Below are 24866 nucleotides of genomic sequence, written 5' to 3' on the forward strand. Positions count from 1 at the left end.
TTCCCCATACTATTCAGGATTTTATAGTCTCCTATCATAACCCTTTCCTATCCCATTTGTCTGTTTTCCAAAACTTACGAAAATTGGCATGTTTAAACTTACTCTCTGCAGGGATCACTTCAGTCTCTGCTTTTCTCTTTACCTTTGCTAGTTTTGCTGTATTCAAGAAGTGATAATCAGAGGTGTGTGTTATATTATTTACATTATATTGCATTATATTATACTGTACTATGCTATATTATTCCTATCTAAAAAGAGGTATACTCATGAGCTCTAGAGAGGCCGAAAAATGCTCTGTTCATTCCCTGTCCCTTTACCAGTAATCTCTAATAGCCTATTTGCCTTTTTGACTGCTGCTGAGCACTGAACCAGTATTTTCATATACCACAACCCAACAGTCACAAGGCAATACCAGTATCTTGACGGCAGTCAAATCCCCAATTTAAATATCCCATTGACTTCAAAGAGTCTCCAACGGAAGAACAAATGTGCAGTGGGGTGAGTCTATTCCTGAAGAAAGGGCTGAAATATGGCCTGCGCATCTCTTAGCTCCTATTCAAATAGCTCGTGTTAGAAGGTAAGTGGAAGAACGGCTCTTTTGCATAGAACTGAATTTAACCCCAAATAGTTCGAACGGCCAGCCAGTTCTAGTTGGCATGAATTCAGCAAGAAGGACTCTGATTCGTTTATTTAACCTTAAAAGGTCAGAAACAGTGCACAAAAACAGATACAAATGCTTTTTGCTTATTCTGAGTATAAACAAACTGTTCTAGGAAAGGAGGAACCACTCCCTACCTCCACTTTTTTGTTCCTGATGGATTTCTGCATGGCTCTTGAACACAGATATTATACTGCAGAGCATGGATGTATATTGTCTGGGAGAGGCACTAAGATGAACTAATTCAATCAATAAAATATTCAATCTGAGTTCAGATGTATGCATTGTGATAGGGAGATGAACATTCGGAAGCGGACCCTAAAATAAACTTAAAATTACACATATTTAATGATAAAAAATATATTTTAGCTATTAAAACATGTTAAGAATTATTAAAGCAAGTAAAAATATGCATTTGTAGAATTTCTAAGCTTTAAAATATTATGTACAAATTAGAGCAACTGACTTAAAAAACAACTTCTAATGACTGCCTCAAATCAAAGAAGTCTTGATCTTGGTTGGAACTTCAATGTGCTTTCAAATATAACTAATCAAATAATCACAGCCCAGGTTACAGGTTTTATTTAAAAGGCTGTTTAAAAACATACCCCATCATCTGGCACCTGCAGAAAGCTACATAGCAAACTCTTATACTGCGTTACACAAAAGCAGCCCATCATTTCTGCAGAATGCTTCTGCTGTGAAAAAGTGCATCACATACTCAGAAGTGATCATTCATGCGAAAACTAAGACTAATGCTTCTGGAACCCTCATGATTATTGCGTACACTTTTCTCTTTCCTATATGCCTCGCAGTCACATCCGTATCTTCCTCAGTATGGAGAACCAGCCTGTGCTCCTGTGCCACTCATTTTCAGCACAGTGATTTAATTTCCTTCCTTCCTTCCTTCCTTCCTTCCTTCCTTCCTTCCTTCCTTCCTTCCTTCCTTCCTTCCTTCCTTCCTTCCTTCCTTCCTTCCTTCCTTCCTTCCTTCCTTCCTTCCTTCCTTCCTTCCTTCCTTCCTTCCTTCCTTCCTTCCTTCCTTCCTTCCTTCCTTCCTTCCTTCCTTCCTTCCTTCCTTCCTTCCTTCCTTCCTTCCTTCCTTCCTTCCTCCCTTCCTCCTGTCCTCCCGTCCTCCCATCTCTGACACACTAGGGTGCACCCTTCAGCACTGCCAGGTCCATTGGCACAAGGCTGTTCCCCAGTAGTTATCTAGAGATGGACCCAGACTACCAAATCCAGGCTGACTTGAAACACTCCAAAACCTTCAGGTTTTAGACCCGGAGCCCTTGCTTGGATCCATCGCTGCTGCGCCCTTCTGCTTCTGAAGGATGCTCCAACACCTCCGTGAGTCTACGTGCTTCATCGCATCTTTTCATTGGCCACGTGGCCCCGCACGTGTTGCGCATGAAGTAAGAACTTTCTAAGTGATATAAGGCAGAGCTATTCTGCTGGGTCTGGCATCGCGCCCTCTCCTTCTGGTGAAAATGTTTGACTGGCACTTTTTTGCAAAAGACTGATCATTTCTCATGCACATCACTGAGTCCTCGGCTCCATGTGTCAACAGAGAGAAAAAGGAAGGGTTCTTCGTGCATTTATTGTTCTGCTGATTGGTGACAAAAATAAAGCAAAACATTCCTGAATACTCTCACACAAGATTTACAAGAAGACAACAGTAACTGCCTGAGGATAATAATTAAACAAGGCCCACAAAACTTTTGGGGATAGAAGACTGTCGCAGCTTGTCTTTAATTTTGCTCATGATCTTGCATAGTTTTGTTAACTAATTGCACTATTGGCTTAGGAATCTCTGATGTGGCATTAATTTGGGAACTGTGGAAAAGTGACAATCATCAGAGACACAGCAGATGTGGCTGAATAGCTCAAGTCGCAGGCTGCAAAAATATGGTATTTCTTATTGAATTCTGCCCAACGAGAGTGGGAGCATATCCCTACGCACAGGAGAGAGTGAGCCCTCCTTGCGGACGAACGAGAGAGAAAAAACACCAAGTAATACACCGCACTAAAACCAGGCAGCAAAATTAACAAACCCCCATTTCCTATAGGTCTGCATCCGCCATTCCCAGCAGCCGGTGCCCCCGCTGCGCAGGGGGAATGGCCCCGCTGGGTCTGAAGCAGCCTGGCTCTGTGCACCAGGCTTTGCGCTGTGGTGCAGGGGGAGCAGGTGGAGGCAGCATGGCTGGAAGGGTGGCACCTCCACACCCCCCGAGCCCCCGGCAGCCTTCCTAACACTTTGAGCAGCAGCCATGACCTCAGTTAGCACCTTCGCTCCCCTCTCCCAACCTGTGAGCTGGCTCTGCCCACTTGCAGCCCACTGCATACCCCGCAGGCACCCCAAGAGGGGCCCCTATCAGCCTCCAAACACCTAATTTAGCTGATCAGGTCTCCGGTTGCAACCACACAAGCCTTATCTGGCCTCCCCTGGCCAACAGCCCCACAATGAGTGCAAAACCCGCAATCCTTCATGGAGGGAAAATAACTTAATTCATTTCTGGTACAAAACAAAACAAACACAGCATTGTTTGCAAATAAGCTGTCATTTCTCCCTCATGGGATTACACTATGTTTTGAAGGGGGTGTTGACATTTAAAAGGAAATTGTATGTATATGCATTTGTGTATATACTGTGCACGCACCCCCATCTCACTATGAGCACTGTTTCTCAGAGCATCATCCATACGAATGACAGCATTTTGTTTAACAGTAGCAAACCAAGCCACATAGCACAGTTTTCTTGCAAGAGAGAGCCAGGATTTTAGTATTTCATTCATTGCCAGTGATATAGCCAAGATGCTACAGAACACCTCAGAGCTGCCCGCAGCCTTTTCTTGTTGCAGAGCTCAAAGCCTCCATTTGTGGAATCAAGCTTCTAGCTTGCATAGAAAAATCATTCTCCGCTTCTTCTGATAATTGTAAAGAAGATTTGAGTTTAGTACAGCTGGAAACCAGAAGGTGAGTAAGACAAAATCAAAAATCAGCACAGTTATTTCTCATGTAATCTTGGCATTTTCAGGCCAACCTTACGATGGCAGGGAGAGGCAGATGTCAGGCCCTTAGGTGACAGCAAAGGTGCTCTCTGAATAAGTTTTCAGCAATTTTGCCTTTTCTAGAAAGACCTCGAAGCAGTGCTAATTTTCTGTGGTCCAGCAGCCAGCAGGAGATGGCAGAAGAGAAGACCTTGACGGCAGAGGCCAGACCGGCGGTGCCTCGTCGCAAGAAGAAGGGAGAAGTCATCCCCGTGGGGTGCCAGGGAGCCGGGAGCAGCAGAAAGGAGCAAGGCAGCCATCTGCCACTGGAGCAGCATCCCACAGAAAGCCACATGCTCGCTTGTCTCTTTTTTTTCTTTTTTGTTGAGAACACCATGGTACCACCGAGTCATTGCTGTGCTTCAGGTGGCTGGAAGAGGTCTCGTTTACCGCAGAGAACTGCTGCCCGCAGGGCTTTGCACCAGTGTTGAGGGAGCTCAGGCATCACGTTGGGATTTCAGACGCTTGGGAATCGCTAGGCCAGGGCATTAGTGACTTCTCCAGATGCCAGGCAGTAGGTCTGCAGCCAGTAACAACATGCTTACTTCCAGGACAGAGGGACATTTTGCACGTCTGATCTGTGCAGCCAGGCTGTTAGCGTGCTGCAGAATTAGCCATTGCCAACACCAGAGGTAAAAAGACCACGCAACGGGCATTTAATCATATATAAAACCAAAGTTAAAATGATTAAAAGATGGGAATCAGTTGTTACGCTTTACATGCCACTAGGTTTTAAAATGCTGAGGAGCCCAGCAGTGGCATTTTTAAGAAGTGTTTGAGGCTGTCAGGGGCTCTGAGAGTTGCTACTCACCCGCTATTGTGCCCTCCGCTCCCTGGTATTGGGCTTTACTTGGCACTAGGAACATCCCAGCTCCACGGACTTGAACGACGGTGTTAATGTAACATGCTGTCTATCCTTTGTCTTGATGACCAAAAAGCACAGGGGCAGAGGTGGGAAGAGCAATAATACATTTGTACAATTGCATTAGGGGAAAGTTGATTTATTGCAAGGCAATCTTTGAGGGAGACATTATTCAGAAAGAAGACATCAGGAGAAATACACGTCTAAATACAAATGCAGATGAAATGCAATAGCCAGTTATCATTCAGAGGAGCTGAATCTTGCCAACAAGCAAAACCACAATAAATGGCTAATAAAAACGAATCTCTGTAAAGCATAAAAAAAATGTACTTTACCATTATGTTGTGGTTAATTCTCAGACAATACTGCAAAATAAGAGTGAAGTGTTACTTCCTGTCATTTAAAGGAAAAGAAACCCAAACACCAAGAATTCTTCAGGCTAAGGAATGCAGACATACATCATGTCTGTGAGAATCATAAAAAGATCAAATGTAATATTTTCTTTCAGTGCAGACAACTGCTTTGAGATTTTCCATTCAGACAGCCTTGAAAACCGCCTCCAGCATTTGCCAATTACTACTGACAAATACCATTTGGTAGTGAGTGATGTTTTAAGTGAAATAAAACAGTGAAGAAAACTGAACATGATGAAAGGATTTTTTTTTCTCCCTCTGAAGTGACTGTAAGTTATATATTCGCAAGGTAGGGTTTACGCTTCCTGCCAGTGACAAATTCCATGTGATGTTGAGCGCGGAGGTGAAGTTTGTTTGACAGTAATAGGAGAGGAAGACAAAACTCGTTTTCATGTTCTTTTAAGCAGTCGGATATTTTCTAGCTATAAACAAAGGAGGAGCTGCTAGTACCTCTGTTCCACATCATTCTTCATAATATAAGTGCACTAATGGAGAGAATGATTCTCTAATACTGAAGTGGTCAGAGTGCAAAGAGGGCGTACAGTGGAGCTTTCTGTCAGCAGCACTTGATTTACATATAAGCTGCAACCTGCAACCAGTAACAACCAGCGTATATTTTTTAAAATATTTATCAGTCATGGAGAGCTTCGAGACAGGTAAAAATAGCTCACGCTATATGACTGGAAGAGGTGTTTAAAGAATGATTTAAATAACCGACTATTAGTCCTCTTTTGACCTTTTCTCCTTTTAAACACAGGATTGTGGTCCATTTAGCTCTACATTTACCACCTAAGATTGTTAAGAGTATTTGTCTCAGGTCCTTGAATCACGGTATCTGCTCACCTCACCGTCTCTAGCTCTACACCCCACCAGAGGCAGGCAGGTGTCTAGGAGGAAGGACGCATGGTGCAGAGACCCCAAAGCCCAAACCCTCAGAGGTATCCCCGTCCCGATCTCTGCCTGGCCTGGGCTCACACAGCATCACAACCGTGTTGCCTGTTGCCCCTGGGACACCAAGTTACCAGAAATTTGCCTCTTCCTCCCAAGGGGAGTAGCATCTTTTTCTAACTAGTACAACACTGAGTAGCTGCAGCAGCTGTTTTCTGAATTAGCCAAGTAATGCTCACATTTTCCTCCCTACTTGACGCTCAACAGTTGCATCTTGTCATTGACTTAGATTCAAATCTTACTTTCATCTTGAACCTGTGGGGAAGGCAGGGGGGAAACTCCAGAGAATGTGCGTACATTAAGAGCATTTTTCATGCTGTTTCATTTTGCAATGGTCTGGGGTTTCTTTGTTTAACAATTCTCTGCACATTTTCTTTAACAAAAAACATTTTCTTTTGAAATTAGGAATGCTTAACCCATTGTTTTTCCAGTGCTGCTTCTTTCTTTTTTTAAGGTGAGGGGTGTGTTTATCCTTATCAGGTGAGTCTCCCAAGAATTTTGAAAAATATGTTAATAAAAATAGTCAATGCTGTGATATGAATTTCCACCTACTTTTGATGTTACAGCTCAAAACTTCCACAGGGATATTCCTTCAGACTCTGGGAAAGGACTCCTGCCTCAGGCTCCCTGATTATTCTCAGGGAGGCATAAACCAAGGACTCACTTGCCAGCAAGTCCCACAGGCATGAACATGGTGGCTTTATTGTGCACGTGTGGCTTTATGGCCACAGGTGGCCAGAGCATGTACAGGTGACATGTACCAGACTGTGCGCAGGTGCAGATCGATTGCCTGGCACACATACACTAAGACCAGCATGTGCAGGTCTCATTGGACATGAAAAGCCCTTGCTGCGCTGCCTGACTGCGTAGATGTGGCTGGGCAGGGACACCCCAGCCACTGCTGCGCCAAAGGAGCTCTCTGCCTTCTGGAAGTGCCAGAGTAAGAACCAAATTCTGCTTTTTCCACCCGAACAACACTCCTTTTGGTAAAAAGTCAGGCATGTGGCAGCCTAACCATGGCACTTCAGCTGTGCCAGGTGCTGTTCCTCTATGGCTTTGCCTCTGTGCTTGCATTAGAGGAAATTAAGAGCTACCTCAAGAGTGAGTAGATTGAAATGGTGCAAACCCTGTGACTGTGAAACTTCCACCCACGCTGCAGGATGTTATCCCAGTCACGACTCAAGGGTAATGCACTTCAAGAGAGCCAAGGCCGGGGCATATGTCTGCTGACAGACTGAGCGGTACCATATCTGGCCACCCCTTACCCCGTCCAGCCACACTGCACAGAGGGGAATTTGAGCTCGCTCGCCCGCTCTCTCCACACACACACACACTCAGCTTTCCCCAAGTGCAAGAGTTCAGCCTACACCCTGGTGCTTCCAGTGAAAAGAGTAGGTTGGAAGAGGAGTCACGCTCGCTGATCCTCCTACCAGGCTGTAGTAACTCCCCTGTAATTGCAATGCATTTTGTTCTTTTCTTGAAAAAAAAAAAAAAAAATAGAAAATAAAGCTTGAACTCACAAAAACGACTTCTGTCAGCAAGCTTTGGACTACAACTATGCCTAATGAAGCCCTGAGGCCAGATATCAAAGGCAAGGTGTAACTCCATTCGAGCCACATGGAATTAAATCAGCATAAAACAGACATGGGATGAACTGATTTTTCACAGTTTTTGCTGGAAGCAGCCAAGGACAGAGACAATGTTAAGTCTCATGAGGTCATGAGGTTCAGACCAGACTGATCTGCTGTGCTCCTCAGGGCCTGTGCCAAGCATACGTGGTTCTCTACCTGTGTCTAGAAAGGGAACGGCCATTCCCATAGGCAGGGACTTCTTTGGAGGAGTCCAAGCACCCATCATTGCCATTGTTACCAACATAGTTAAGCTCAAGGTTGGGTTCAAAATTTCTGACTTTTTATTGTGATTTTAGCCTGGATGCCTGAGAAAACAAATCTCTGTATATCTCAACATGCTACTCTCCCCTTCCACTCCCACATATTTTCTGAACACATTAGCTGATTTCTATCAAATGTGACATAAAAGAGCAGTCTCAAATGCCACATCTATGCTGTCTTTGTGAATGCTGTTGGCTGTATGCTCAAGGCCCAGCTCTCTAACCATCCATACCATCTTAGCCTTGGAACATATTCAAAGGGGTGATCATGAGAGCACCCCATTTGAAATGCTAGAGGAAATGTGGGGACTGCTCATTGCTGTCTGTTTCCTCCAATACACATTCTGGCACATATGTGTGTGTGTGTATATATATATATACATACCTCACTAGACAGCTCCACACCCAAGAGCATCCCAGCCAGAGCAGCTCACATCCTCCAACCTCTATTCCATACAGCAGGGCAACCCCACCAGTGAGTGACAGTGGGAGGCATTACGTGTCTCTCCATGTCAGAGAGGCTAACCACACTGCCGTACCAGAAGCCTGACATGAGAGATTTCCCACCTGGCAACACCGAGGGATTCACACCCTTCTCCATCTGTGCATGACAGCAGGGAGCAGCAAGACACCTGGATGGACCAGCACAACCAAAAGGCTCCCTCTATCACTGCAGCTCTGGCACAAACAGCGTTCTTTCTCCCCTGTCCTTCAGCCTAAGGCCCCTGCTCTAATACTGCAGAAAAAATGCCAAACCAGGGTTAGGCAGCCAAGTAAACCAAATAGGCCGGCTCCCATGAAGCTACGATAGCACTGGCTAGCCACAGCATGGCGCACACAGACACAGATGTACATACTTGCCTGACGCAATACAATTTTCTAAGGGTTATTATCCAAACTGTATGTTTACCCCTCTTACCTTGCCACCCCTTCCCAAAAAGGCACAGAAACGGCCACCCTGGCCACCACACCATTTCTGACAGAACAGCAGGACTGTGCAGTTATCTACATGAACTTAGGGGCAGAGAAAAGCCAAACAGGAGTGTGTGCACTTTATTAGTGTACAAAACGTCCCCTTTCCAGTGGGACCACTCTGCCACTCCTGTCCTAGCCCACCCTTCCCCTTCCACCTCCACAGCCCAGCCCACACTGCACGCCTAGCAGGCCTTTAGGAGTCTCCCATGACCTACACAGTGTTTTCCCACTCCTGAGCCAGGGTCTGGCTTGCCCAACATCTAAGTACATCAGAAAGAGTTCAGAGCAGCATGAGTCATCTTGGGATGGCATGGTCCTTTCTGATCTCTCGCCAGCATCCCCTGCAGGCCAGCCCACCCACACCAAAGCATCTCTGTCGATGCAAAGTTCATCTCATGGGAAGGATACAGAAATTCACTGGCACTTTCTTGCTGCAGAGGGCTGGCTTCTTACAGATAGAGATATAGGCTCTGGATGCTAGCCCAGGCAGCGTGCTAACAGACAGGCATGGCACCAGCCTCATGCTGAGAACGTCCCTCTGTCCTTTCCATAGTCGTCGTTGCCTGCCAAGGGTCAAAAGAGCCAAACTGCCACTGCCAGCTCCTTCCAGAGCAGCCCCAGCAGGAGGGAGCTACCAAAATAGCACATGCAGTGCCTGTTGGACGTATCTGCAAGGGATACAGTGCTCATCTAATGATTTCTCCAGCCCAACTCAGGCATCCTAGTGGAGAGGTAAAGCACTGGACACAGCTGGCTCTGCCAGACTTGGAAGAAGTACAGGTGTATGTAAAGAGGAAAAACATTCTTACACTAGAAGTGCACTGCAAATACCTGCCTCCTGCCGTGCACAGGGTGGTACTAGAGCCCAATCTACTTCAGTGCTCTCAAGATTGGCATGTCGCAGTATGGTCCAGCACTGGAAGCAGGGGGAAAGAGCTAAGGAACAGGAGAGAGGGCTTCAGGAGAAAACAGTAGCTTTGCAAGCAGCAGGTCCCTCCACTCCTCCTCTTTTTAGCTGTAGAGCAACTGGGACAATCTGAAGGGGCTCTAAGGACACGCAGAGTAGACACACACTGGCTGTTTCAGAAGCCCCTGGGAAACTGAGCAAGGCAACAAACACACATCAAAAGTAATAAGCAGACAGAAGACACGAAAACGGGCAGTGAAGAAATGCACTGCAAAGGAAAGGGTCAAACATCAGCTTATTACTATGAGACACTAGAGAACTGACACAAGGGAGAGTCCACAAAATCGCCCTACACAGAGGAAATGTTTCAATCAGAGCTCAATCAGCCACATCAAAGGACATTATTGAAAGGGATCTGTGCAAAAGATGAATCTGGCCCCTAATCTCTGAAGAAAAAACACATGAACAGACAGTTCTCCATCGCAACCCCACTAGCTAAACCATTAGGGTCAAGTTAACATAACAAAGATGATTTGAACCATTAGTTATGTCTCGGGTGACAGTTTCAGGGAAGAACGACATGACTCAACTTGAGAGAGGAGCAACTCCAACAAAGTTAAAATACAATAAAACTGAGAAAAGATAAAAGATTACAAAGCTTCTAGTTTCACTTGAAACCAGCAGAAAGAAAACTACATTTTCAACTATTTATCTAATACCAACCATGCTGTATCATTGAAGTCAACACTTTTTACTACTAAAAATATAATACACTGAATAGGATTATAATGCACGTGGATTTACTGTAATTTCTTATTTCTCTAGTACAGTTGCATCATCTAGTGGACAACACAGAGATTGCATTAGTTTTGCACGGGTTTTACGCAATTTACTTTGGGGTTCATTGAATATCTTTGCTTTTCCACTGCATATAGCTCATTGCAGTGCTTTCTAAAACTTCATTCTGGAATTAGAGATATCCACTAAAACACTCAGAGAAATGAACTGGAAACCTATTTTTTTCTTTCCACTCCAACCTGCAGCAGACTGATGCCACCTAACCTCTGTTAGATAGGGATAAAATCAAGTTCTTCTAGTTGAATTCAGCCACCAAGCTGTGATTTCCCTGCTTTTGTACTGAAATGATAAAAATAATGAATTTCACACGGTTCAGATCCAACTGGTGGTCCAAACTGAGGGAAAATTTATAAGTAAGTCTTTTAACAACTTTAGTTCATATTTGTTGTGTAAAGAAACCCATAAAGTTCTGTTGGGACAATTTCCCTCTGTCCTAGAGTTCATCATCTTCACCACTGTAGTCATAGATCCGCTGAGTGCCAACAAACACTTCAAATTACGCTGAAGTGTGGCACTTTTAGAGAGGTATTCTTTACCTTCTAGGTGGGAAGGGGCTACATACCCTGGGCGACATCATTTTTAAAAGCTCCTTCTTCAGAAATATCATCTTTGAAATTTTTTCATAGCATACCTACAAGCTTTAATTATGAGGGTATGAGAGTTGATACTCCCTTATTTTGTCCTGAAACAGACAGGTCTAAAGGCACTTAGCAATGATGGATGATCTCCACACATTACAGCTGAAGAAAATTGTAAACTAGAAGCCACTCTCTGTAGAAGATCAAAGAAAATCCGTGCCATATTTACATAAATTGACACAGGAAAGATACTGTCATGAGGTTTCATGTTTATCATTTTTCAGTGACTTCAGACTGCACTAAATCAACTTCCCCTCAAAAAAAAAAAAAAAAATCAAGCTGTGCTATTTCTGTCTCACACTCTTATCACAAGAAATAAAGCCTCTCTCATTACACCTACCCAAACCCAGTGTTTTCACTGCAGTCACAGAATGCATTCTTACTTTAGCTCTCTTTGAGTAACACTGCACAAGCTGGAAGAGAATCTAGCTCACTGCCATGGTCTATACCAGGTTCGTATTGCTAATGGTAAAAAGCTGGGGTTTATTCCTACTATTGCTGAGATTTGCAGATACGATCTGAAAGGAAATTTATGCAGAGGGAAATAAGGTATGTCTTTCCACACTAAGATCACAGCTAAATCCCTTCTTAGACTAACAGAGAGCCAGAGCCAAATGTTAACAGCACGTCACTAAAGCTAAGCGATTAAGATGTTTGCAGCTCAAAGGGGCTCTAGTTAAAGTAGAGGCTGAGAGTAAGCATCTTCACTCTTTGAAAACTTGATTTAGTGTTCTGTAAGACAGCTGGAGAGCACTCCCAGTGCCATTACTTCCTCAGTAGCTCTTAGCCCAACTTAGGATGCCCTGTCTTGCACATAGTTTAGGTTTGATTAAAAAAAGAATTTAAGCTTCTGCTTAACCTCAGCCAGCAACTGAGCACCACACAGCTGCTCGCTCACTCTCCCCGCCCCCGGTGGGATGGGGGAGAGAATCAGAAGAGTAAAAGTGAGAAAGCTCATGGGTTGAGATGAGAATAGTTTAATAATCGAAATAAAATAGCAATAATAATAATAATAATTTTAAAAGTATATACAAAGCAAGTGACGCACAATCCAATTGCTCACCACCTGCCGACCGATGCCCAGCCAGTCCCCAAGCAGTGGTCCCCCCGGCCAGCTTTCCCCCAGTTTATTATACCAAGCATGACGTCACATGGTATGGAGTATCCCTTGGCCAGTTTGGGTCAGCTGTCCTGGCTGTGCCCCCTCCCGGCTTCTTGTGCACCTCCAGCCTTCTCAGTCGGTAGAGCATGGGAAGCTGAAAAGGCCTTGCCTAGTGTAAGCACTGCTCGGCAACAACTAAAACATGGGTGTGTTATCAACACTATTCTCATACTAAATCCAAAACCCAGCCCTGTACCAGCTACTAGGAAGAAAATTAACTCTATCCCAGCTGAAACCAGGGCACTAGGCATATATATACACAAATGCTGAATCACGACCTGTGTTACGCCGGTTTACTCCTGTTAAAAATCCATTGCTATTGATGTGTGTTACAAAAGCACTAGTTCCCATTCCATAGTTTATTGAGGCAGGATTTTGCCTTTGACGTTAAACACACATGGCTCTATTCAGAACACTTGCTACAGTGCTTAAGGTAAAGCTGGGGGCTTACTGCTGCGCTTACATGCAAGAGAGAGACAAGAAGTTCATGCTGCCTACCCTCCTGCACTACCAGATCCCCTTCCTACACTCCCTGGAGGGCCTGTAGGAGTTGCAGAAATAGAGCCCATATTCAAGCCACCTGGTATAAATGTGGTCTATAGTGCAATACTGAAGCAAATAAACTTCTGTCAAACTAGTATCCATCTTGCAAGGCACATCATACAGAAGTTGGTCTTAAAATAGCCATCTCCAGAAAAAAGAAAAAAAAAAAAACAACCAAACATCTTTATCTTCTTTAACTCTGATACCATCTCATTATAAAATTATAAAATGAGAAACACATCTGTTCTTAGAGAATGAAAATGTTTTTATTAAAAGAAAGTAAGAGGTCAAACAGTTCAACTGTAATCATCAAAACTGCAGGACATGTTCAAAGCAAGGATCGCTCTAGCCCAGTACCGTTTCCCACAGTGTCCACCAACACCTTAAGAGCAAGCACAGGTCGAGCGTATATAATACCTGCCATCAATACCCTCGCAACCTTCAAGTATTTTGAGATCAGGGACTACACAAGACCAAAGTTGTCTGGCTAGCTGGTAACTGCCAACAGCTCTGTCTTCCATGTGTATGTGCTCTGCACCCATGTCAACTTTTGTATCCATATTCCTTAGGAATACCAGTGGATTTGTTACCACATTCTGTTAGTTTTGAACCTGACTTCTTCAAGCTTCCTTTGAAAGCCCTTACTTCTCGGATTGTGAATGCTCGGTCACCATCCACCCTCTTCATGTCATCCATGACTTCTGTAGACCTTTTTGCAGACCTAATCAAAATGAATGGGCAACAGTCACTGGGTCAGGGTCTCAGCCCTGCTTTCTCTGCTGTAGCCAGGTTCTGTGGTACAGAAGGACCCTTAACGCCAGCTCATGAGAATTGCCCTCGGTGAGATTAGTAGAGATTGCATTCCCAAGTCCAGACAGTCATCTCATCCCAGGAGGTACTTCAGAATGGGACTGACCAGAGTATAAAATATGGTGCCAAGTGACTTGCAGGGGTTAAAACCACAGTTTAGGCAAATAGGAAATTAAGTTGGCCCAAAGGATGTAATAAATGCACTTCTAGCTCCAGAAAGCACTTCTGTTCCTCTCCCAACCCATTCACCCTGCCCTCTGCTGTGAAATGTAAAGAAACCACACATTGTCAGCATCTCCAGATCAACAATACAGAAAGCCTGAGAGCACAAGAGTCTCAGTGCATTACAGTAAACAAGGCAAAAAATAGCTTATTTTCAGAACTTCCTAATCCTACAAAGAGGTTATGAAGATGGCACCTCAAAAGCAAGAACTTTTGTTTTTGGAAACTGAGTAACAGCAAACAGTTACACTTCTCAGTTCCCCCAGTCTTTTGAACCTAAACCAACATTTCCTTCTAGGTGAGGAAAGGTCCTTCTCAGAGCTCCATGTATCAAGACAGATGCAGAAAAAAAAAAGCAGGGAAAACCCCTGGAATCCTCAAATTCAAGCAAGTTTACACAATAACATTCTTGTTCACAAGGTACCAAAGAAAGTCTGAAAGTGCAGTTGAGCTTGAATACTTCACAGTTTTCACTTGTTGCATTTTTTCTTTAAATTATATCATTATCTAGAATGCCTATACTGCTGTATACAATTTCATTTATTTCAAAAATACAGAAGTCTTGCAGAAAATGAACCAATATATTTACAAAAATAAACACTTTAGAAACACAGTTCTTAAAAAATGCTAAAAATAGTAATGACAAATTCTATGAAATGTGATTCCCCACAAAATGGAAAATAATCACAACCCAACCACAACTATAAATGAAGTTTACACAGCTTAAATAAGGGTCCTGCCCTGAAATGCCCTTTGAAGAAGTCTCTCTCTTCTCTAAACGACATAGGGAACTCAAGCTCCCTACTGAAGTAGAACTAATACTGAAAGGCAGCTCATGAGACTATCCCCTTGTAGACAGGATGGGAACATTTCTCAGTGTGATCACCAGAACTGAATGGAAACAGAATTGCCTGGGTGGTCTTCCAAACAAGAAACAAGAGTTCAAAGTGATATATCCTTTCAGTTCTCATTCCCAGCAGGAGGAGTCAGAACTAGTGAGTTTGGAGGGAACTTTGAGAGTAAAGGAGGGAAGTTCACATTTCCTTACATTCAAGAAACACTTGGGCTGAAACTGTGAAGGGAATGATTTGGAGTTGGTCACCATAGGGCTGATCTGTGCTCTAATCCGCATCTATTACCCCAGCAATGAACAGGCACTACATGAACTGCGAACTCTTGGGGACACGTACAGATCCCAGGGAAAAAGTAAAGGATCAGTACAGGGCAAATATAAGCGGCTCTGTGCTCTGCCTCTCTGTCAAGTGCACTCTGTCAATACACACTGAGGAGTATCTGCTTGACCCTATGATCCATGCTTTAGCCACACAGGCAGCTGTAAAGTCTAGGACTGCTGGAGCCCACAATCCTGGGGCTGCTCAAATTACCCCAGAAGCTGTTTTGCTCACAGCAGCGTGATTTGGATGAGATGTGATGAAAGCCACCTGTGCTCCCCCCTCGCATTTGGGCTAACCTTTTGCATTACTGAAGAAGGTCAGCAAAGAACAAAATAAGACTCTGGGTCCTGCATGACCCTGTAAACAAAACTAGGCGTGTTCTGATGACTTTTTACATTATTCTTTGCTGCTCAGGTCCATTAAAACAGTTGAGCAAGGCACATCCATGGCAAATGAGCTCAAATCAGCCGCAGCTATCACAGCTCCAGATGGGTCAAGTTGTTGCCATATTCAAGTCGCAAAGAATCTCAGCTGATTTTTGTAGTATCTTCAGATCTTCCAAGCGCAGTGCTTCTACCAAAGCCAGTTGTTTTTTGAGGTGCTCTTTGTTCCTTTTCAACTGGGAAATCTGAAGTTTATACAAATGGAATGAAAGTACTAAAAATTCAGATTATTTAATATAGGACACGAACATGAAATTTGTGTAAAGCTCCTCTGTGGTAAGGATTCCACAAACTCTGTCAAAATACAGTATTTTTTTTTTTAACTTTCCACAAGAGAAACTGTAATAGTAAAAGAAAAAAAGAAGGAAAAAAAAAGGAAAAAAAAAAAATCATCACATGGATAGGAAGCAGACCAAAAACAAGGAGGGGAAGGGAAGGGAAATGTTTACCTGGTATCAGGCTCCTAAGTCCATACTATCCTCAAGATGTTGCTCAAGACCAGATTCACCTCATACTCTGTGCATATACGCGTTTCCTTTGCAGAAGTGTGGTTTTAATAACCCTTTCCCATGATAGCTATCCAACTTGACATTAAGTACACATGTTGTTTGCCAAAATTCAGAAAGGAAAGAGAGATTGTTTTTCTAAGAGTACAGACCTCCCTCACAGGAGACTGGCTGACATGGGTAGCTCGTTGGGCTTGACTGGCTTTAATGAACACAGCCTTCACTTTCTGCAACAAGGCACTCGTGGCAGGTCTGCAACGTCTGATGTGCCCACCTCATACAAGCCTGCATTTTCTTTTAAGAGGTAACCTCAACAAACACACTGGTACTGTAGGCAGAGCAAGGTTAAACACCTTTCACTTGTTTACAAGGCTTCGTATAAGCTTTGTAACACGGTTCCTTTCTTTGCTGCAGCCACAAATTCTGCTGAGCAATTTAGTGCTGTCAGTCACTCTGGAAACAAATCCTATACCACCCCAGTGTAGTCAATTCCCTCCGTCACTCTGTTCTCACCCCAGAAAATTACACTGCTGTACATTTATGCTAGGAGAGAAAGGAATCTGGGCTACCTTGTTCTTCCAGTCAAATTACCTGAAGAAGGACATGCTGCGTCTCCTCCATTAAAAAATGGCATATTTTTGCTGTTATATTCAAAGTCTGCTGTTCGTTTCTGGCTGAAATTACATCACCAAGCAGCGTTCTCCTCCAGCAAGTACTAAAACAAAAATGTTTGAACAACACACAGTCATTTGCTGTGTTCCCCAACTGAATGATAAACTTATGGTTATGCTAAGAATAACATCGCTGGCATAAGACAAGTAGGGTCAGCATACATGAAAAAGGCACACAGCATTCAGATATGAGACTGATCAGGCAAGCAAAAGAGAAGAGAGGTTTAATGGTCTGGACCAGCAGTTCCAATCCTCCACCCCTACCCTTTCAGCCAAAGCCACAGTCTGCACTTAGACCAATGCTTCCAGTCTTTACTGTTCTGCCATGCTGCCAGCAACTTGAGCAGCACCTGTGAGGAGTAAAAGCTATTCACTCAGAACTTATTAGCATGGCTTCTGCTAAACTTCACCTCACATACTGACACATTTCATGGGCTTGAAACCAGTACCATGGAGATTTATTTTTAGTTCTTATCAACTTATTCCTCTCAGCAACGAATCTTCGAAGCATAAACAGCTTCAAACAAGACAAGACTTTTTTTTTAATTATTATTTACTATTACAAGCAAAGCCCAGGTAACCATTTTCTATTAATGCTTTTTAAGGTAAATTTGCCATTTGGAACAAATGATCAAAACTGTGCTGAGAGCCACTGGAAATGAATTTCAGCGATTTATTTGGTCCTAGAATTTCAGAAGCAGCCTGTGGAACACATGCTTCAAAGAAATCAAGCAAGGTCAATAGCATCTAAAAGTCCCATCAAACCAACAGGAAAAAGATCTGGAGTCTGAACCTTAAAGTAATATCTCATTCTCGAAATAGAAAGGGAAAACAATGGGGTGTTTCTAGTGTTTAATACAAGAAAGTAAAAGATCAAGGCAGCAAATAGGCAATGACTTTACATTATATGGTGTTCTTTGCCTTTCCTCTTTTCACTTCTCACCTGGAGGCAATGAGATAGACACAGGAAATCCAAATTGTCCCAGTATCTCACACACAGCCAGCAAAGAGCAAATAAAGGAAAATGTCACATGCACATTGTCTAAACATTCAAAAAGTACTGAAACTTACAATTCATCTGCTCCAAGACTTAACAACTTGAGGGCTGTGAGGAGTCTCCAAGATGGTCCATCCCACCCAAAGGTCAGATTTCTAAAAAGTCAGAAAGTATAGGTGATCTTTTACAGCATGATAGCTTTCTTCCTGACAAGCGTCAACAAGGGAAGACCTGCTCTTCAGAACTAGAGGACTCCTTGACTCCCCTAGCTATCCACAGCTAGGAGACAGCCTGGGCCTTGAAACATATCTCAAGCTTCTACCTTCTCTCACAAACAGCAAGCAAATCAGTTTGTTAAATAAAACAAATAAATATTTTATGCTGGATTTTGATACTAGAAGCAAATTTGACTCCCAGAAAAACTGAAAAGAAAGCTCACATAGAAACAAAAAACTCCAGATACCTACTCTAAGAAATCATGATCCTTTAGAATGGCAATTTTTGCATTTCTCTGCTTGTCCAGTGGTGGAAAATATTTGAGTAGAGTATCTGCATAAAAACACATTTTAGATATTTAAATAAATGGTATGCAGAAGAAACAACAATCCTCAATTCTGAAATGACATTTCAACCATATTTTTCAAGTAGCTACAGGACAAAGACCAAAACCTGCTACATTTTGGTGAACTTTAACATAATCAAAAATGTATCTACTTCTCAAAAGCTATCGGCAATCTCCAGGATTGTATCCTTATAATGGAAATCCTGACTCAAACTGAAGTTATGAACCACTCTCAGCAACTTCAGTTTGTGGCGATCAAGACTTAAATCCTGAAGTCAATGGTACAATCTAAGACATCCGGTCGGAAGCTCTGCATACATGCTGGTAAGAATTGCAATTTTACAAAAGCAAAGTTTCCAAAGAACACTTTCAATTTAAAAACTCCAATCCTTATATTCTATGCAGTTCAAAGTGGTATCAAACTCTATTCCACTTCTTGGAGATACACATAAATATCTCGACGGCACTAAAAAAAATCATAATGCTTTAATATGCATTGTGCATATCATGCATTGTGTGCATATCTATATATGCAAGTGCATGTACTTCTTCCCTATCCTTTAGTTATCCCTTTTCACCCACATGTCCTGTTGAAGACAGACAGCATTAATACGCTCAGATGCTCTGCTCTCTGCTATTGTACCTTTCAATGTCAAGACAATCTATATATCCAACCTGATGAGACATAAACACTGCTGTGAGGGTTATTCATGGTAACAAATCCATATTCTAGTAGCAGTCGCTGATTATCGTGAGGCCCATAGCAGATAAATACTTCTTCATATTTTTTGCACTGTGAATTTGTCCAAATTTCATAGCTTCTTGTCTGCTCATTAAATGCAGCTTTTACCTTTGAGAAATTAAAAATAAAAGGTTTTACTCTTGGCAGGAAGACAGGGTGAAAAAGGAATCAGACCTTGAATATTAAAACCCAACAGTATTGAACATTCCTCTAACACTGCAACAAAACAGACAGTGTTGCAGATGTCTGAAAAGACAATCCATTTGCATGATTCCACACCAGGATTACTCCATAAATATGAGTATGAAGAAGAACAAACATCAAAATCTTAGTCCGCAGGACGTGCCACCCACTGTGTAGACTTATTACAGAGGCCCCAAATCCACAAAAAGATGGCTTCATGCAGAGTTGGCCACTTTTGTGCTATCCCAGCTCTATGTTGGCACACAGTCCCTGACATAAGGTGGAACTGCTCTATACATTTTCCTAAGGCTGCCCACAAGCTTCAGACAGAGGTGAAGTAACACAGGGACCGTGTAACTCGAGATTTGTCTCAGGAGCTGAGCCTTTCAGGAGAGCAGAGTAGGCTTATATTTACAAGTGGCTCTTCCCAATAGCTACCTTGGATGTAAATCTTACCCAGCCATTGTGGGCTCTCCCTGTACCTTTGCTTTGCTACATAAACTGAAACATTTGAATCATCTTTATTCAACTGCCTTGGGCTGAACAGCAAGCTCCAGGGTATATACCAACCATGAGTACGCAGCCTGTGTATGTCCTCAACAGACAATTTCCCCACTACGAGATCTCTCACTGACCTCCAGACACTCCTAATCCATCACTTAAATGCATACTGCATTGAGATAGTGCATTCACAAGTAATGAAATTAAGTGATCTATTTTTAATTTCTTACCTGAACATTTGGACTGTGGTTTAGCAAATCTAAATATGGTGCCAATGCATAAACATCTGGCTCAAGAGAAAAACATTCCCTCTGTGAATGTTTCATGTATATTGTCCTGGTATTAATAGTGCACCAAGCCCACTCTAGAGCACTGTAGTTAAAAATAGTTCCTGTGTTCTCAGCAAACAAAGGCTGCAGGGAAGAGAAAAAAGCCTTGGAAGACATGTGCAACTCATGGACCGTCATTCTCTGCTCCTGGGCCTTCCTTCTTAATGGTTGAGGAAGAAGGCTTACTACATCATGCTCCAAACAAACAGGGCAAGTGTATGTCTTGGGTAAAACATCAAGATATGGCTTCCACAGAGATTTCTCACCAGCATGCTTCTCTGCTATTAAAAACGTGCACAGTGCTATCAAAGGAGATACAGGAGGCTTCCATCTATTAGAAAATAAAATAAAAATACCAACATTGCAGATACACAGAGGTGAGAAAGGAAATGGATGCAGCAGTATTTTATCTCTCTTCTAGTTCTTTTAAATGCTATAAATAGCTTCTATTTTAAACTTCTTTGTGGTTCACCTCCAAGTCCTTTTGATGATTTCAAAGGGGCTTTTGACTTCATCTTATTGAGAAGCTATAAAAGCTGGTTTGTAGTAACAATTTCAGGCTCACCCCTTGGGTTGGATTTTTTTTTTTGGGGGGGGGGGGTGGTTCAGGATACATAACAAGTACGCAATTTGTTCTGAATTTTCTAAAAAGCCATGTTCATGTGACTGCTTTGCAACCCCATTTTATCCCCGTTCTCCTATTGAAGCATATTCACAAATTCCCAAGAAACCATTCATAACTGGCATCTAGGTCCAAGCTGGCTCTAGAGGCAGGCCAAGTTCAAGCCTGTACCATCCCTCCAATTCTACTTAGCTAAAAGAGGATGCTCTGTGTCCAAACCTTACTTATCTGAGCATTCCACATGCATGAAAGTCCACAAGAAACATTCATACAAGTTAGGGTGTGCAGTTTAAAGCCCTACCACCACTCAGATGATTCATCTGCTAATGAGCAACCCACAGGAAAGGCCAGCTTGCCCATAAAATGTCACTTTTCACTTACTTCATAATGTATTCTCCTAAGCAGCTACTAAGGACAGTGCCCGTGGTGAGTAAGCATTTCTCAGGCAATGAAATAACCAGATCCCCTGCCTTTGAGGGAGAAAAAAAAACACAACACACACAAAGAATAGTAAAGGTCGTGTAAATGACTCATCTACTACGCCATTTCTGAACAGAGAGACCCTCCCCAGAGAACACTAACGTCAGGAGGCAAACAGATGTGATGTTGAACTTGATGGAAACTGCCATGGTTTTAAAGACAGTCACAGTCCAGGGAAGGAGGATGACTGCAGTCAGTAGGAACTGTCACCTGCAGAAAGTTAGCTGTTCACAGAAAGTTTGGTGTCTGGCTACTCACTTTTTTTGTACTGAGATGTAAGTTAGATTAGATCTCACTAATACCTGAACTTCTATCAACATAACAGTATGGGGTAGGGATACTTTAGGTCATGTCTATCCTGACCTTGTTTGCCAAGCTGCTGTGTGTTTAAATTAGCTTTCACGCCTGGCTTGAGCCATATGCGTCCATGCCTGTAGGGAGAGGACATGAATCAAGTCAATACTCTCTCCATTCCTCTCCTGAGTTTCCCTATCTTGCTCAAGCCCAGTTGAGTCTAGCTCTCATTTCACTCACTGCAGACTCCCAGCATTGTGGATAACCTGAGCCTCTGCCTTCAACTGCTGGCTCTAACTCTGAGCCAGCATGAGAACATACACTGTTCTCCACACATGATTTCTCCACTGCATCTCCTTTTAATACTCTCTATTTTGCAAAAGGCGCTGGCTCTGATTCCCCATTATTTGATATACTATTCTCATACCAGTTAGGAACCTTCTCCAACAAGCCTATTTTCTGAGAGGCACTTTTCAGTCAGAGTTCAGTCTTTCTGTGCCAGTATCTGAAAGGCAAGGTATTTTTTCTATCATTCCCCTTTTCTGCTGGGAATGATAGAAATTATGATTCTATTAGCTCGTCTACCAACAAAGAAAAGGGCTATCAAAGTGAGGTTAAAGCCATGGTTTCACATTATGGCTAAGATAATCTAAAGCCAAATGCTGCTTAAAGCCCCATCGTTTTCCTCCATCCCCCTTCTTGATATGCCATTCCTCCCTTTGTACCAGCACTGGTCTGACCAAGGTGGGAGATTTCAAGGAGCAAAGCTATCAAAGCTAATATTTTTTTTTTGAAGAGAGAGTTTTCTGTTAGTTTAGCTTCCCAATGCAACTTACCACACGAGTGGGGAAGACTGCTAGTGCAGTCAGTGCAAAAGAAGCTGTGGGAGCCAGTGGCTGAGAGAGAAGCCATACAGGAGGGAAGAGGCCTGCTCCTTCTGGTTTCAGTTAGCCACTGATTGCCTTAAACTGAATCACAAGACTACATGCTAGATCTCTATAAATGAGTACAGGAATGTCTTCATCCTACAAGTCATCAGAGTACACAGGAAATCATCTTACAGATATGCCAACACTGCAAATTCTGGTATTAGGCTAGAAATTACATTCACAACAGGGACCATGAAGACTTTGCCTGCAATTTTGAGCTTTGCTTGTTGCAAAAGTCATTACATCTCAAAGAACCTGAGGAGCTCTTGCATTAGAATCAACATTACTAACCTGAAGAGCTTTTGTTGTCATTAATCCTCTTCCTGTATCTGAAGCAGGAACAAAGAGGATACTCAAATACATGTATATATGTAAAATACAGGAGACTATGATAAGCTGCAATAAATTAACAGGCCAGCAAGGGAAAGCTCTAAAAGAACATACATTAAATCTTACAAATCAGAAAAGCCAATTATGGATTGTTCCAGATATATACCTCATGGCTTTGTTCTCTGATTCTCTTTTTACTTTTCAGGACCCTGTGAAAGCCCTTCCCCTGCATCCCCTGCAACACTTGCTGTCCAGTTCTAGCAATTACTCAACTTCTTTTCCCCAATTTTTTCTTTAAACACATCTTTCATCACTGGCTGCTGTTCTTGGTTTCAGAGTTTTAACTAAACTTTACAATTTCTATTCAGAGTATTTTTTCTCTGACTCATACTACTCTCTCTACTCTGTCTTTAATATTGCATGTTTTTGAAAAATAATCTACTTAGAGAGAAAAAATACAAGTATATACCTTTACTGTAAACAGTACTACATGAATCCCAGCTCTAAAATTATTTACTTTCCTGTATCACTAGATCTGCTGAACTTGCATGGAAAAAAAGATGAAGAAATGATAACAAGGTTAGATTCTGATACTGGAAACACTTAAGAGAGATTACTTTCTTCTTTAAAACTGTGCTACTAACACTTAAAATCTTGATTTCTACAAGGAATTCAACATAGGTGTGCATGTTTTGTAGCATACCAGAGTATTCTCATACTAGAGTTTTACATGAGAGCATCTTTATATAGGAAACAGTTTGCAGTACTTCAGGCCTCCATACCTACTTGTTTACGTTAAATGACATTCACGCGCATATACCAGAAGTCCTTAAAGGACTCACGGTAACTGGCTTTTTTTCCTGATGCCAGTCAGTTGTGTGATTCAAAATGAAAGCAGGAATCTAACGTTCCTAGAAGAATCAAATATGCACCACCAATAAATAAGTAAAACATTACCCCAGAATTGTGCTGGCCTTAAATTACTGTCTTCAAATCCTCTGTCCTTCAGCCACTTCTTAAGTTTAATGTATTCCATCTTGTGACTGCTGTTGACTAACAGTAAAAAAGAGAGAGTTAATGCTATAAAATAGCACTCTATTGGAAAATAAAGGAAATTGAAAAATTTTACTGTATGGTCAGAAAAACTGTATTTTGGACATTTTAGTATAGCATAACAGAATAGCAAGAAAGGCTCCCCTCGAACTAGCTTAATAAGTTCTGGGCCTCTAGGCACTGGGAGCTCTCAGAACTGCAGGAGTTATTTGACTGTGACTCTGGACTCACAGTCCAGAGTCAAAGAATTTAAGAATAATGTAGTATTTCCCATTAGCCAGAAAAGAGAGCTCACAATATTCACCATGCTCTGCCTGGGACTGTAAACTAATGCTAGAATATTTGCATAGAAAAAGCTAACATTTATGAATGTTATTTTCAAAGCACACAGGTGTTTGATGAATATACACCACAAAATGACACCTTGACAAATAACTGGTTATTTTATTATTTAGCAGTACTTTCAAGAATAGTACCTCCATCCATAAAACTCTGCAAGTGTTTTCTTCTTCTCTTTCGACTTGTCCGGCCTCTGCTTTTCTTCATATTAAGAAACAGATTTTGCCTTATTTAGACAGCCTGAATTAAAAAAAAAAAAAAGTTACTTAAAACTATTTAAAGTCCCTTTCAAATACTGCATATTTCTTTTATTTCAATAACAGAAATCAGAACACTGCCTATTTAATAAGCTGCCTCCTTAAAGTTTAGAAAATGTACTACAAACAAACCCTAAACGAGGGTGGGTGACAGGGGTGAGGGAGGAGGGGAAGCCTTTCTCTCCAAACATCACCTTGGCCGCGGCATGGCCATGCCCCTCTAAAGCCCTGGCGCTTCCCCGCCGCACGGCTAGGCCTCTCCCCTCCTTCCCGGTCTTACAGACAAGACCTCGAACGGCCCGAGCGCAGCGAACACCGCTTGGGCCCGCCCGTGCCCCCTCGCATTTTAAGGCGGTGGAGACTGAAGAGCGTAACGAGCAATCCTGCCTCCCCTCGGCGGCCCAACAGCGGTTCCGGCTCCCGAGTCCCTCGCGGGCTGAAATCGCAGCAGGGGAGAGGGCGGAGATGGGGACGCTGCCGGGGACGCTGCCCGGTTCGCCCCGCCGGTTCGCCCCGCCG

The 24866-nt window shown here is 42.7% G+C and overlaps 1 protein-coding gene across 3 annotated transcripts in view; it reads right to left on the reverse strand.

Moving 5' to 3' along the window:
• Nucleotides 1-24308, reverse strand: part of SETD4 (SET domain containing 4) — a 26194-nt gene extending 1886 nt beyond the window's left edge. The window contains exons 1-10 of one of the 3 annotated variants that reach the window (XM_009327961.1): nt 24228-24308; nt 23656-23751; nt 22660-22697; nt 21047-21135; nt 19945-20374; nt 18964-19138; nt 18194-18275; nt 17801-17881; nt 16650-16773; nt 13159-13623 (exon numbers count right to left, since the gene is read on the reverse strand). In XM_009327961.1, coding sequence (XP_009326236.1) covers nt 13591-13623; nt 16650-16773; nt 17801-17881; nt 18194-18275; nt 18964-19138; nt 19945-20374; nt 21047-21135; nt 22660-22697; nt 23656-23751; nt 24228-24297 — 1218 coding nt within the window. In that variant the 5' untranslated portion in view covers nt 24298-24308 and the 3' untranslated portion in view covers nt 13159-13590. Of the gene's footprint in view, nt 1-13158; nt 13624-15309; nt 15738-16649; nt 16774-17800; nt 17882-18193; nt 18276-18963; nt 19139-19944; nt 20375-21046; nt 21136-22659; nt 22698-23655; nt 23752-24227 lie in introns of those variants that run through there. The other 2 variants (XM_009327959.1, XM_009327960.1) reach the window with 2 other exon arrangements.
• Nucleotides 24309-24866: the final 558 nt, after the last annotated feature.

The sequence above is a fragment of the Pygoscelis adeliae genome, unplaced genomic scaffold (assembly GCF_000699105.1).
Source record: "Pygoscelis adeliae isolate BGI_AS28 unplaced genomic scaffold, ASM69910v1 Scaffold154, whole genome shotgun sequence".
Classification (NCBI taxonomy): domain Eukaryota; kingdom Metazoa; phylum Chordata; class Aves; order Sphenisciformes; family Spheniscidae; genus Pygoscelis; species Pygoscelis adeliae.